The 14,528-nt window shown below is 37.9% G+C and overlaps 1 protein-coding gene across 5 annotated transcripts in view; it reads left to right on the forward strand.

Moving 5' to 3' along the window:
- The window catches only part of ILDR1 (immunoglobulin like domain containing receptor 1), a 39,461-nt gene extending 25,325 nt beyond the window's left edge, over positions 1 to 14,136 (forward strand). The window contains exons 6-7 of one of the 5 annotated variants that reach the window (XM_019714054.3): positions 4 to 827; positions 4,769 to 14,136. In XM_019714054.3, coding sequence (XP_019569613.3) covers positions 4 to 827; positions 4,769 to 4,810 — 866 coding nt within the window. In that variant the 3' untranslated portion in view covers positions 4,811 to 14,136. Of the gene's footprint in view, positions 1 to 3; positions 3,740 to 4,768 lie in introns of those variants that run through there. The other 4 variants (XM_019714052.3, XM_019714051.3, XM_019714053.3 and 1 more) reach the window with 4 other exon arrangements.
- Positions 14,137 to 14,528: the final 392 nt, after the last annotated feature.

Below are 14,528 nucleotides of genomic sequence, written 5' to 3' on the forward strand. Positions count from 1 at the left end.
CAGATTTGTCCCTGCAATCCAGCCTCCCACAGATGCCAATGACGCAGACCACTGCTCACCCTCCCATCAGCAACGGGGTCCTAGAGTATTTGGAGAAAGAGCTACGGAACTTCAACCCTGCCCAGCCTCTGCCTCCTGACCTCAAAGCCATGTCTGGCCAACCCTGCAGCATGCTGTCCTCTCTCGGCTCTGAGGTGGTGGAACGCAGAATTATCCACCTGCCCCCGCTGATCAGAGACCTGCCATCTTCGAGGAGGGCCAGCAACTCCTCCCGCCAGCAATGGCTCAACCCAACTCCCCCTGGACCCTGGGATCTGAGGGAGGAAAGAAGGCAGCACCACCATTCTGATTTCCACCAGGAGATCCAGGACCGGGAGCTTAAGCGCTGGGCATTGGAGCAAAGGGAGCTGGACCAGCTGCGGAATGGAAGGCACCACAACTCCAGGCTGAACAGGTCACCCATGCCCTGGTCAGACAGGGACAGCCTCAGCGATGGCCTTTCATCCAGCGAGGAGCGCTGGCGGCCCAACCGCCCCCCTTTCCGGAACCACTACCCAGACAGACCCCACAGGCCCAGTCCCCGAGAGAGTGCCCAGAGGCACCAGAGGCGCAGGCACCGAAGTTACTCCCCGCCCCTCCCCTCAGGTCTCAGTTCTTGGAGCTCCGAGGAGGAGAAGGAGAGGCAACCCCGGAGCTGGGGGACTCGCCACCGCCGCCGGCGCTCCCACTCCCCAAACTGGCCTGAGGAGAAGCCACCCAGCTACCGCTCACTGGATGTCATCCCAGGCAAGAATGGCAGGAAAAAAGGGAGTGTGGAGAGGCGCTCGGTGAGCCTGGGGCATCCTGCTGAGGGTAGGGCATGGGCAGAAAGGACCCTTCCGCCAGGCTTGGTCACAGCTGACAGAGGCCACCTCACCTGCCACCGCTGAGGGTACCTCTTCCCTTGTTTGCACAGTTGCCCCCTGTGCCCCGTGGGCTTGGTGAGACGCCTCTTGTAGAGCTAGAAGGGACCTAGTGAGTGCAGAGGGCAGTGAGGTGCTGGATGCTTACAGAGGGCCTTCTCGTCCTCGGGTCCCCCATTTTACAGATGAAGAAGTGAGACTCAGAATAATTAAGCACCATGTGTGAGTAGTGGAGCTAGGACTGGAACGCGGGTCTTGACGGCTAGGGCTTTACTTCCTCTGATTGCTGCCTTGCTTTACTTAGCAACCATATTTCCATACCCCAAATTAGAAGACATGGCCAGATGTATGTGCCACTTCTGGGTGCTACAAATCAGTGTGCAAAGCCCTGTTACTTTCAAGGATGACGTCCTCTGAGGCACCCCCTGGGAAGGATCATTGAACTGATAAAAAAAAAAAAAAATAGACCACCATGAGTCAAAACTTTAGGATTCTGTGAACAAGCAAGGTGCCAATGGGTGCAGGTCAGCTTACCGGCCTAAAAGGGATGCAAAGAGGGATGCAGGCCTTTTGGGCCTTTGAATATAGGCCATTTTAAAAAATGATGTGACTTAAAAAAAACATTTTATAATTAATATATCCAAATGATGGCATTCTTTTAATGTCCCTTTGCAAAGTTATGACATCGTTGCTCAAAAAATACTTATGAACTTCTTCCAGAGCCAACTTAAAAGCTATCCACAAAAATCTATTTCTCTCTTTGACCTATATCCTTTCTATTTCAATTCTGTTGCGATAAAGGGATATGTGGTCAGCTCTGAGAGACGTTCCCAAAGTAGAGGGATATTATAGAAACAAGACTTTTAGTCTCTCACACACTTCGAAAGATACAACTCCCATTTGGAAATGCGGGTTCTGCTGTAATGTGTTTAAAAAGCAATCACATGCATGGTGTGTGCAAAGCCACGAGCACCTCATGAGAGCCTCAGCGCTGGTCTTCTAGGGAAGAACCTTTGTGAGAGGGCGCAGTGAAGAAGGTAGCAAAGGCCTGCAGGCATTTCTGAAATAATCAATGGCAATTACATTGTATTCTCACAGATGTCCCAGGAGAGAGGCAAAGACTAGTAGTAATGAAAATTAGTAGTATCCTAACTAAGTGTTATTGAGCTCTGGATATTTATGCTACACCTCATTTAATCCTTACAACATTCTGTGAGGTTTGTACTGTTCGTTTTACAGGGGATATAACTCTTTCTTCCCTGTTAACCGCTAAGAAAATTATATCCTGAAAGAAAAAACAAACAGAATCAATTAGAGGTGGGCCAACTGCTGTTACTTGAATTATGTAGTGAATAAACTGTCTCTTTATTTTAACAAAAAAAACATAATCTAAAAGCCAGTTTTTGGCCCCCAAATCCAAACCGTATTTTCTTCTAAGTTTCTTCTTTATTTTCCTTTAGTTAAATTATGTAGTTTCTTGTAAGTGAGAGAGGGGTAAGAGGAACACCAAGGCACTGGGATAAGCCTTTTCTAAGTCTTGTTTCATCTAATCCTTGTAAGAGCTCTGTGAGGCTCAGTGAGGTTAAGCAACGTGCCCAAAGGGAGTGAAGGCAGAATTTGAACACAACCTCGTGATTTTCAAACCTGTGCCCTTTTCAGTATGAGTGATTGCCTTTTAGAAAGAGAGAAGAGAATCATGTGCGGCAATGATGTTTTCTGTGACTTTATTCTTCATTTTCTGAAAGTATCAGCTTCCTGTACCATCAAGATGTATACACCAATACTTCTATCACAAGCAAACCATAGTTTTGATAGTAAACTTGTTAGCGTGAGCAAAGATTTCATTCAAGATCATTTTAAAAGCCTTCATTGTTTTGTATCTCTTTGAGCTTATCTTCCAAAGAGCTATCAGTTTACGTTATCACATTCAACTGTCCACTCATATTCTGAGTGACCAGAGGCCCAGGACCAGAACTTGATTTGGAAGATTAAGTGGTTTGAAGGGCACAGTGTTTTGTGTGGTACTTGAATTTTGAATGCCGTTAGTGGGGCCCCAGTCTCCAGGGCCAGCCTCACTCTTTGCTTCTCTCCTTGGTGGGGGCTCGATGCTTCCCTGTCCTCTGAAGTCTTTGGAGCTTGTAGGTAACTTCAGAAGTTGTAATATAATTGGGCCACTAGATGGTGATCTTTGATCGTATGTAACTTGAAATTTCCATTTACTCTTTGAGTTGGCAAAAGGTGTCACTATTTTCTTAAATCAGGTTTTTAGCAGTTACAGCTTTACCATAGTTTTTTTACAAACACTTATTAAAAATACTTTATTAAGTATTCAGAGCAATATGACTTAATCAAACAAAAGCTTTTGGCTCACACAGAACCTCCTCCCTCAAAAAGAATGTTTAAGTAGATACCAACAGACAAGGGCTTCCAGGTAAATGATCTTGTGGAAATGCAAAATAGGTAAGAACTACTCTCTCAACAGTGGCCCTGAGAAAATGAGAGTTATGTTGAGGAATCTCCCATTTGACTTCAGAACCAGGACTCCAGCTGAGATCTTCTCATTTCAGGTCTGCTGGTCATTTCATTCTATTAAAGGCTGCAACCTCAGAAATATAAGAAGCAGTAACAGCAAGCTTTAAACCTCAGTGGTTTTAGACTGAGTGGCCCATGTGTTCCTGGCCTCCTTCAAATCAATTATCTTTCTTTCTAATCATGCCCTATCAGAAAGGGCTCCTCACGGAATTTCTGGTTTGTTCTGAACTTGGCCTGTACACACCTGTTCTAGTAATAGAAAACTACTGCAGTCTTTACTCTCCAAGCTAAACTTAAATTCTCTGTAGAGAATCCAAGATTCTTTTTCTTAACTCTTTGACTTAATAAAAACATTTTTTTAGGTCAGGATACTTCATCTACTTTCAGTAAAATATCTATTCCTTGATAATGTCTAGGTTTTACTTCAGAAAGCTCTGGACAAGTCCCTTTTGCTTAATTTTGTTGCTTTTGTTTGTGTCAGAAAGCATTCATCTCACAGCATTTTAATTAGAAACCATGTGCACTAAAACTCACTTTCCTGATAAAATAGAAACACAATTTTTTTTTTAAAGTAGCAACATGAATATACATACATCTACGATGCATTTTGATCAGTATGTTTGGGGACAGATACCTTATCTTGCCATTTCAAATAAGGTGACATTCATGGACTACAGCTGTAGGTCAAACCTTAAATAAAATAATCCCCCACAATACAAAGTTAGAGAAATATGAGAAATGTAAAGCATAGTCCTTGCCCTCATAGAGCAAGTTGAAAAAGCCAAAAGATCAAGTGGAACAATGTCTGAAGAAAAGCCACTAAGTTTGGTCAGGGAGAGATAATTAGGGTCTTCGAAAAAGAACTTCAGAGAAATACTAAAGTGTGAAGCTAAACTTTTTAGATGAGGGCTGAGAAGGAATAGCTCGGGAGAGCATAAATAGGAAAAGGAGAACTTATTCGGAGCAATATGAATACATGAATGAATGATAGAGAGCTAGAGTGATGAGTGGAACAGGGTATCTTTTTTTTTCCAGTCTAAGGGAGGCTTGAAGATGATAAAAATCAGTAAAAGGCAGAGTAAGACTAATAAATTTTCAGAAATTAAAGGTGTCTGAGGGAGGCTCCAGAGAGGTAGGAATGAAAAGAAACTTAACCCTGGGGAAGAGACTGGCTTCATTAAGAATTAGAAATATTTTTTAGATTCACATCTGCTGTCCCAGTAGCTACCACTCACCTAGGATTTGCACCAGAATCAAGCACACCTTTGTGTATTGTATGCACAGACAATAGAGCCCAGCTGACTGGATTTTTTTTGTGTTCTTCTATTCCTCAGGAGAGAGAGAGCTCCCATAGTGGAAGGAGTGTGGTCATTTAGTCACCGGGCACAGCGCTACTTCTGTGTCTACTCCTCAGCTCCTGCATGTCATCAGCATCACCTAGATTTCCAAGTGACTTGGGAAGGACATCGCAAGTCTGTATCTAACAGTTTTGGCCTTAGATTCTGAGAATCAAATGGAAGAATTTTAAAAACAAGAGTTTGAGGAATTAATGACTTAGTTTTGGCCTTGGTTCACACTCTGCATATTTAGTCTCTGACTTGTACTGGACCCACATGGGATGTGATCCCTCAAGAACTTAGTAGCCTGAGTCTTCCACTAGGCTACACTGCTCAGAACCACGACCATTCTCAAAGTGAGAACTCAGGAATCTTTAAGAAAAAAAAAAAAGTCAAACATGTTTCAAGAGCACGAAATCTATAGAGTATTTACTACAGGGCAACTTTCATGGGAACTTGTCTCCCTCTATAGCATGTCTGGAGGGTCCCTCCATGTTAGGAGTCCACCTTGCTGCCCCCATGTGCCATCCTGAGTGCTACTGAAGGTCCAGTCAGCGATGGCACAGGAGACACTCCAGCAATGTGTCCTCTCACAGGCTATTGCAAGTGTAGAAAATGACAGAGAAGCAGTGTTACATCAGCCTTACTCCTGTCCCTTGTTTTCCTCTTGCTCTTCTTCTTTTTTTTCCCTATATCTAGTTTATATTTTCTTATATAGTATGTATCCATTAAAATCACTTTAAATGCTTCTAGGGAACAACAGAGTATATAAAGAGGAAAGAAATAACATGTACTGGCCTAAGGATTCTGTCCCAAATAAATATCTACTTTGGTGCACTTGACTGGATTAAGCCTTCTACCAGGCTAAAGCTCAGAAGACCTAGGCCAACCTGGGTAGTTCTGGAGCTGCCTTGCTCCTGGCACTGCTCAGCCTTCTCAAGCAGAAGCTTCCAGGCAGATTTTGCCTCTCAGAGCCCCAGTAGGAGGGAACTGTGCCTTTCCTATATTAAGCTCTACTACTCTCATTTTTCCCAGCTCCCCTGATGGCTTCATGAATCCATTTGTGCTTGATGTAGAGACCCTCCTTGAGAAGATTGGAAGGAGATGGCCTGAAAGGAGGGGTGTGTGTGTGTGTTTCTCAACAGTATTTTTGTGTGTATGGCCTCAAGCTCAATTTAGATCCTGTTGACATACTCATTTTCCCCCCAGTCCATTAATTACATGTTGGAAAAAAATAGGTTAAATGCCTGTATTGGGCAAAGATTTCTTTGGGGTTTTTTAATACCCATAATGTAACTGAGTCTAAATTAGCAAAACAGAAAAAAAATTGAAATTTTAATGGATAATGAATATGTGTAATTCAGTAGGTGAGGGACTTCTAGTCTGGATAAGATGGCATAAATATTTTTCCCTGCTCCTTCCTGCTAAGCACAACTTTATGAACCCTGGAAATGGCACAGGAAAAGGAAAACTAAAGGATACTAAGAAGAAAGCAAGCTGGTTTGGGAACCCAGGACCAGAGGAACAACGCAGGTAGATCATCTTGCATCCCCCAGTCAACATAAGGTGGCCATCCAGACCTGGCATTTTCTGACTTCCCGCCTAGCAACAGAAGGTAGCCCAGTAGCTCATTCTTCCCCTTGGATCTAGAGGGAGTCCCTCTGACAACCTCATGCAAGGGGGACCAACTAGCAGCCCTGCCAAAAATAGGGAAACCATTCTTCTCTGCTGGGCCAGAGAATCCTCTTTTCCATGGAAAGATACTAAGGTGGGTAGGAGGAACCAGGACGAGAAACCCAGGGAAAGCAGGTGGCCCAGCTGGTGAAGTCTCTTTGTTCCTCAGGCCTGGAGACTTTTCTTCCCCTGCCGAGACACTACAGCTGACTGGTGGAATCAGGAAAAGGCCTGTCACAGTTAATAGCCCTGTACCTAGCAGCCTGGTCCCAGAAGCCACTTTGTCCCCATGGAACTGAGACTCTCCTCCCTGGCTCAAAGAAACCTGAGTAGCTGGGGGATACCAATAGAAGGGTTTCTGTATACCCCTCCTTCACCAAGAGATATCTGGCAACCCAGCCAGAGAAAATTCCACCCACTCAGGCAGCATCAACAGACCAATGCAAGCCCCAGCAGCACTGGATATATCAAACAGACCAAAATAACACCACAAACGCTCTGAAATTCAAACTTCCATTGGAATCATAGCCCACAAAAGTAGGCTAGTAATCGTATGTTAAACATAAGTAACTCCCTTTAAAATAAAATATTTAAGTAAGACTTAGAGTGTCCTAACATGATAGACAAAATGTCCAGGATACAAACCAAGAAAATCACAACTTGAATGAAAAATGAAATCAACTGTTGCCAACCGAGATAAATCAAATGTTGGAGTTATAAGAATTCTAAGGTAGACATTGTAAAAATGCTACAATAATTAATTAGAAATTCTCCTAAATGAAAAAAATAGAAAATCTCAGAAAAGAAACTGAAGTTATGAAAAAAAGAAACAAATAGAAATTATGGAACGAAAAAATACAATAGAAATTAAAAACTCACTGTATGGGCTAATGTGGAGATAATGGAGGCTAGAATTAGTGAACTTGAGAACAGTACAATTACAATAGACTTTACCTAATCTAAACAACAGAGAGAAAATAGACTGGAAAAAAAATGAACAGAGGCTCGAGGACCTGTGGGACAGTAATAAAATATCAATATTCATATCATTGGAGTCCCAGAAAGTAGAAGAGAAAGATTGGGGAAGAATGAGAATTTGAAGAAATAATGGCTGAAAACTTCCCAAGTTTGATGAATGGCATTAACCTAGAGATCCCCGAAAACGAAATGAGTCCTAAGCAGGATAAACCTGAAGAATCCATGCCAAGACACATTGTAATTAAACTTTTGAAAAGTAAAGACAAAAAATCCTGAAGGTAGCCGAAGAGAAAAAAATGCATTCTCTGTAGGGAAACACCAATTTGAATGGATTTCTCATGTGCGACCATGAAGAAGGAAATGACAAAATGTTTTTAAGTGCTAAGTGAAAAGAATTGTTGACCCGTAATTCTATATCTGACAAAACTAACTTTCAGGAAAGAAAGGAAAATAAAAACATTCACAAATGAATGCAAACAAAAAGATTTTGTGACTAGGAACTACCTTTGAAAGACTGGCTAAAGGAAGTTCTTTAAACAGAAAGGAAATGGTAAAAGAAGGAAACTTGGAGAATCAGGAAGAAGAAGGAACAACAGAGCAGAAATATGAGTCCAAACAATTAACAATTATTTTCCTTACAAGTTATATAAATCATATTTGATTATTGAAATAAAATTATAATAACATCGAATATTCTAAACAATGATATTTAAAGGTAGGGAATATAAAGGGACCTAATTGGAAGTGAGGTTTCTATACTTCATTTGAAGTGGTAAATGTAGATACCAGTACATAGTTGTAAGTAGCACCCAGAGCAATTACTATGAAAACTATACAAAGACAAACTCAAAAGTGCTATAAATAAATCAAGATGGAATCCTAAAAACCTTCAAGTAACCTGCAGCAAGGCAAGAAAGAGAAAACAGAGCAACAAGAACCAGAAGAAACAAATAGAAAACATAATAAAATAGCATCCTAAAGTGCAAACATATCAATAATTAAATGTAAATGATCTAAATACACCAATCAAAAGATAGAAATTGGCAGAGTGGATTAAAATATAAAAAGCTCCAAACCCAACTATATGCTGCATATAAGAAATTCTCTTCAAATTCAAACAAAGGTAGGTTAAAAGTAAAGGGGTGGGGAAAGATATACCATGTACACATTAATAATTTAATAAAAAGCAGTAATGGCAACATTAATATTTTATAAAGTGGACTCCAAAGAAAATTACCAGAGTCCAAAAGGGATACTATATCATGAATCAAAAACGATCAATTTGCCAGGAAGACACAATATACTAATTGTACAAATTAAACCACAGAGCCTCAAATACATGAAGCAAAAACTGATAACGCTAAAATGAGAAAGAGGAATCTATGATTATAGTTGGGAATTTCAATATCCCTCCTATCCAGCAGCTGATGGAACTATTAGGCAAAAAATCACAAGGATATAGACAAGCTGAACAACACCATCCACAGGATCTAATTAACATATATGAAACAGGTTATCCTACAATAGCAAAATACATTTTTCTCAATTGCCTGTGGAACATTTACCACACAGAAAAAATGAAAAAGACAAACATGACAAATGTAAGAGAATTGAAATCATGCATAATGTGAGCTCTGACTATAATGGAATCAAAGTGGCAATCTGTAACAAAGACAACAGGAAACTCTCAAAACACTTGGAAACTAAGCAACACACTTATAAATAATTATGGGTCAAAGAAGAAGTCACAAAGGAAATAAAAAAGTGCATAGATCTAAATACAAATGAAAACACAACATACCAGTTTGTAGGATGCAGCAAAAGCAGTACTGAGAAAAATTTATAGCACTAAATGCTTTAATAATGAGGAGAGGTGTCTTATCAATAATTTCAATTCTTACCTTGAGAAATTAGAAAAAGGAGTAAAATAATCCAAAGCAAGCAGGATTGATGTAATAAGAGCAGAAAATAAAATTGGAAATAGAAAAACTACAAAACACCAAGGAAACAAGAAACTAGTTCTTTAAAAATATCAATAAAATTGATAAACCTAGCAAGACTGACAAAAATAGAACACAAATCATCAATATCAGGAATGAAACAGGAGATACCATTCCAGATACTGCAGCCATTAAAACAAAATAAGGGAGGGAGTACTTCATAAAACTTTATGCTCATAAATGTGACAATTTAGAAGAAGGGGAACAATTCCTTAAGAACCACAAACTGCCAAAATTTAACTAAGTTGAAACAGACAATCTAAATCAGGGGTGTCCAAACTGCGGCCCATGATCCATTGTTAATTGGCCCACAGCAAATTCCAAAAATATATTTAGTTTACTTAAATAAACCAGGTGAGGCAATACGTACTTCACCTCGAGTGAGTGGCCCGGCTGTTTGTGTATTTTATCGCATATGCCCTTGGTGAAAAACGTTGAAAAAAGTTTGAACACCCCTGATCTAAATAGTCCTCTAATGATTAAGGAAATTGAATTTTTATTTAAAAGCTCTCCAAAATGAAATCTCAAGGCCCAGATAGTCTCACTAGAGAATTCTAGGTGATTAACACTAACTTTACACAATCTCTTCTGGAAAATAGAATAGGAAACATTTCCCAACTCATTCAGGAGGCTAGTGCAAGGTCAGACAAAGACATTACAAAAAAAAAAAGAAAACTACAAACATCCCTCCTGAACTTAGACGCAAAAACCCTTTTAGAATAATACCAATGTTTAAATACATAAAAATAATTACACACTATGAATAAGTGGGATCTATTCCAGGTATGCAAAGCTGGTTCTCAGAATAGTCAAAACAATCTTGAAAAATAAAATTGGAGGACTTATACCTTCCAATTTAAAAATTTACAATAAAGCTACTGTAATTAAGACAGTGTGGTAATGACATAAGGATAGACCTATTGATCAATGGAATAGAATCGAGAGTCCAGAAATACATCTCTATATTTATGGTAAACTGATTTTTGACAAAGCTGTTTAGGCAGTTCCGTGGGGGAAAGATAATCTTTTCAACGAATGGTGCTGGGTCAATGGATAGCCACATACAAAAAGATGGATTTAAACACTTCATACCACTCACAAACAATTAAAATGGATAATAGACCTAAATGTCACAGCTAAAACTAAAACATTTACAGAAAAGGGTAGAAGAAAATCTTTGTGTCCTTGGATTAGGTAGAGTTCTTAGATATGACACCAATATCATAATCCTTGAACTAATTTACACTTGGACTTCATCAAAATTTAACACTTTTGCACTTCAGAAGACACCATTAAGGAAATGAAAACACAAGCCACACACTTAGAGAATATATTCACAATCATATTTCTGATAAAATACTTCTAATCAGAATATATAAAGAAATCTTACAACTCAATTAGAAGACAATTCAATTTTTAAAAACAGGCAAGATTTAAATAGGGATCTCACCAAAGAAAACATAAGATGGTTAATCAGCATATGAAAAGATGCTTTTTAAAATTTTTGTCATTTTTTAAATTAATTTTTATTAAATTTATTGGGGTAACATTGGTTATATAGGTTTCAAGTGTACAATTCTATAATACATCAACTATATATTGCATTGTGTGTTCACCACCCAGAGTCAGTTCTCCTTCCATCACCATGTATTTGACCCTCTTTACCCTCTTCTACCATCCCCTTTCCCCTCTTACCATCTGGTAACCACTAAACTGTTGTCTGTGTCTAAGAGTTTTTGTTTGTTGCTTTCAGTTTTATATCCCACATATATGTGAAATCATATGGTTCTTAACTTTTTCTGTCTAACTTATTTCGCTTAGCATGATAATCTCAACATCCATCCATGTTGTTGCAAATGGCAGTATTTCATCTTTTCTTATGGCTGAATAATATTCCATTGTATATATGTACCACATCTTTAGCCAATCATCTATCAAGGGACACTTCAGTTGTGTCCATGTCTTGGCAACCGTAAATAATGCTGCAGTGAACATCAGGGTGCATATATCTTTACGGATAAATGTTTTCAGATTTTCTGGGTAGACACCTAGAAGAGGGATTTCTGGGTCATGAAATTCTATCAAGTTTTTGAGAAACCTCCACATTGTATCCATAGTGGCTGTACCAATTTACATTCTCACCAGCAGTGTAGGAGGGTTCCATTTTCTCCACAGCCTCTCCAACACTTACTTTGTCTTGTTGGTACTAGCCATTTTAACAAGTGTGAGGTTATATCTCATTGTGGTTTTGATTTGCATTTCCTTAATAGCTAGTGAAGTTGGGCATTTTTTCATATGTCTGCTGGCTGTTTGTCTTCTTGGGAGAAGTGTCTGTTCACGTCGTCTGCTCATTTTTTAATTAGATTGTTTATTGTTTTGTTATTGAGTTGTATGAGTTCTTCATATATTTTGGATATTAGCCCCTTATCAGAGGTGTTGTTTGCAAATAACTTCTCCTGTTCAGTTGGTTGCCTCTTTGTTTTCTTGATGGTTTCTTTTGCTGTGCAGAAGCTTTTCAGTTTTATGTAGTCCCAATTTATTTTTGCTTTTACTTTATATATCAGTCATTTGGAAAATACTAATTAAAATCACAATAAGATATCACTTTACACCCACTATAAATGATAATAAAAGATAGAATAATAAGTTGTGGCATAGATGTGGAGAAATGGGAATCCTCACAATAGCTGATGAAAATGTAAAATGAAGCCACTTTGAAAAGCCTTTTGTCAATTAAAAAAATAATTAAACATAAATTTACTATATGACCCAGCAATTTCACTCTCTTGTATCTAACCAAGAGGAATTATATATCCACAGAATTGTACAAGAATGTTCGTAGAAGGCTTATACTTAATACCTAAAAAAAAATAGGAAAAAATCCAAATTTCCATCAACTGGTGAATGGATGAATGTGGTATATCCATACACTGAAATTCTGTTCAGTAATAAAAAGGAACAAATAACTGATACATGCTACAACATGGGTGAACTTCAAAAACATTATGCTAAGTGAAAGAAGCCAGATACAAAAGACCACATATCGTATAATCCCATTTGTATGAAATGTCCAGAAAAATGTGTAGAGACAGAAAGTAGATTAGTTGTTGCCTGGGACTGGGGTGGAAACAGGAATACTGCAAATGGGTAACAGGTTTGAGGTTATGGAAATGTCCTAAAATTGGATTATGGTGACGCACAACTTTGAAAATTTGAAAATCATTATATTGTACACTTTTAATGAGTGAATTCTATGATGCATGTACTGTACTGTAATAAAAAAAAGTATACTAGATGAACATCATTTCCAAATGTTTTCTCGGCATACATATACAATGAGTGATAGAAATCCTTTTAAAATGTGTTCATATGAACTGTAGTTTAAATTAAAATTTTTTTCTACTTTAACAGAAGAAAAGGAAAGTGAAGTGACACTAAAGGTTTTGTTACATTTCAAATCTTTCATTTCAAAAGATTTTGTTTTTGAAAAGAGCCTCCCCTCCCCCCGCACTCCTATTATGAAAAAAGACAAAGGAAAATATTGAGCAGTTGGAGTTATTGTGCTTTAAAACAAAAACAAAAACCCGGGTTTCAAATAGACTTCTTGGTATAAAAATGAGAAGGCTAGAAACTCTCGTATTTCCTCTAATCTCTCTGCTTCTCACCTTCCGACCTAGTCTTGTTGTCAAAGTAAACAAAGTTCACAGGATACTTATTTTAGAAAACCTGAAAAAGATTTAAGTTTTATTCAAGATTATTTCCCAACGTCTACAGAAGGGATACAAAGAATTCTGATGGCCATCTTAAAAATCAAAAGCTTTTCTGGTCTTTCACAATTCTGTAGAGTAAAATGCTGCACTTTTCTTAGGGTAGAGTTCTTGTAAGATAGAGTTTCAAGGAGGATAGGCTTCATAGAGTTCATTTTAAGTTCAGATACATCAAGACACGAACTAGCCAGGCCTTGGCCTTTCACTATTTCAAACATATTTCACAATTTTTGACAAACATAAAGATTTACATTTCAGATGAGTCATTTGACAGTTTGACAGCACAAGAGTCTCAATGTCTTTACCTTGAATAGCAGGAAACTCCAGCAGAGAAATTGTGGGTAAGATAGAGCATAGTCAAGTTTTATATTACTGGAGACCTCATCTGAACCTGAATTAGTCAGGAAATACAATCTTTCTTTAGATACTCATACTGAACCCTCTAGATTTTCTTATCAGAAAAAAAGTGATTTACAATGTAGTGTGTAAATTTTTTAAAAAGTACTTTCAGGACCTGTTATTAATTTTGTTCAGTTTCTTTTTAAGTTAAAGTTGATGTCCTTCTTCTTTTCTCTTTTTCTTTTTTTACTCTATGAGGAATTTAATTTTGTTTTATTTGATATTATCTTGGCAATTTTGACAACATAGTTATTTATTAATTTTATATTGTTAATAAACCAAAATCACCTTTGACAACCATTTTACCCATTAATAAAATATTTAAATATTTGTGTAAAAGTAAAGGACATTTTTGTTTTCTACATTCTTAACAGCCCCTAATCTGGTAAAGTTCCAGTTTTAGGGCATCAAATATTTTAAACTATACTTCTCCTGGGGGGGAAAATTCTGATTAATTTTTAAAAACTAAATGTTTAAAACAAGATTTTATGCTTGCCTGTGTTTTTTTTAAAGTATGTCTTGTTTAATGTTTTAAATTTTGATCTTTACCGAAAGCCTAAAACAGCAATAAAAATTGTTCCCAAAGGTACAATTAGCAGTACAAACTTATAAAACCTATTCATAAAGATAATATTTTAACACTAAAGAGCTCATTGACATGAAGTCACCAAAACAGCACCAAAAGTTTATGGTATCACTGTGAATTTAAGAAAGAGGAGCACAGAGAATGAGTTTTGGTTTATTTTTTTTTTAAGTCTTTCTCCCGGGAAAAGATTAAAAATGACCATGACTTAACTTTTTAAATATCATAAAACACCTACATTAGTTAAGGAATCATTTATCAGGTTATAACACACAAATTAGCCCTTGAAATACATCAGAATTGATGAGGAAAAACCCAATTTTAATTGATGTTAAGGACAAAATTTGATGTAGATG

The sequence above is a fragment of the Rhinolophus sinicus genome, chromosome 17, assembly GCF_057876585.1.
Source record: "Rhinolophus sinicus isolate RSI-liver-muscle chromosome 17, RSI-T2T, whole genome shotgun sequence".
Classification (NCBI taxonomy): Eukaryota; Metazoa; Chordata; class Mammalia; order Chiroptera; family Rhinolophidae; genus Rhinolophus; species Rhinolophus sinicus.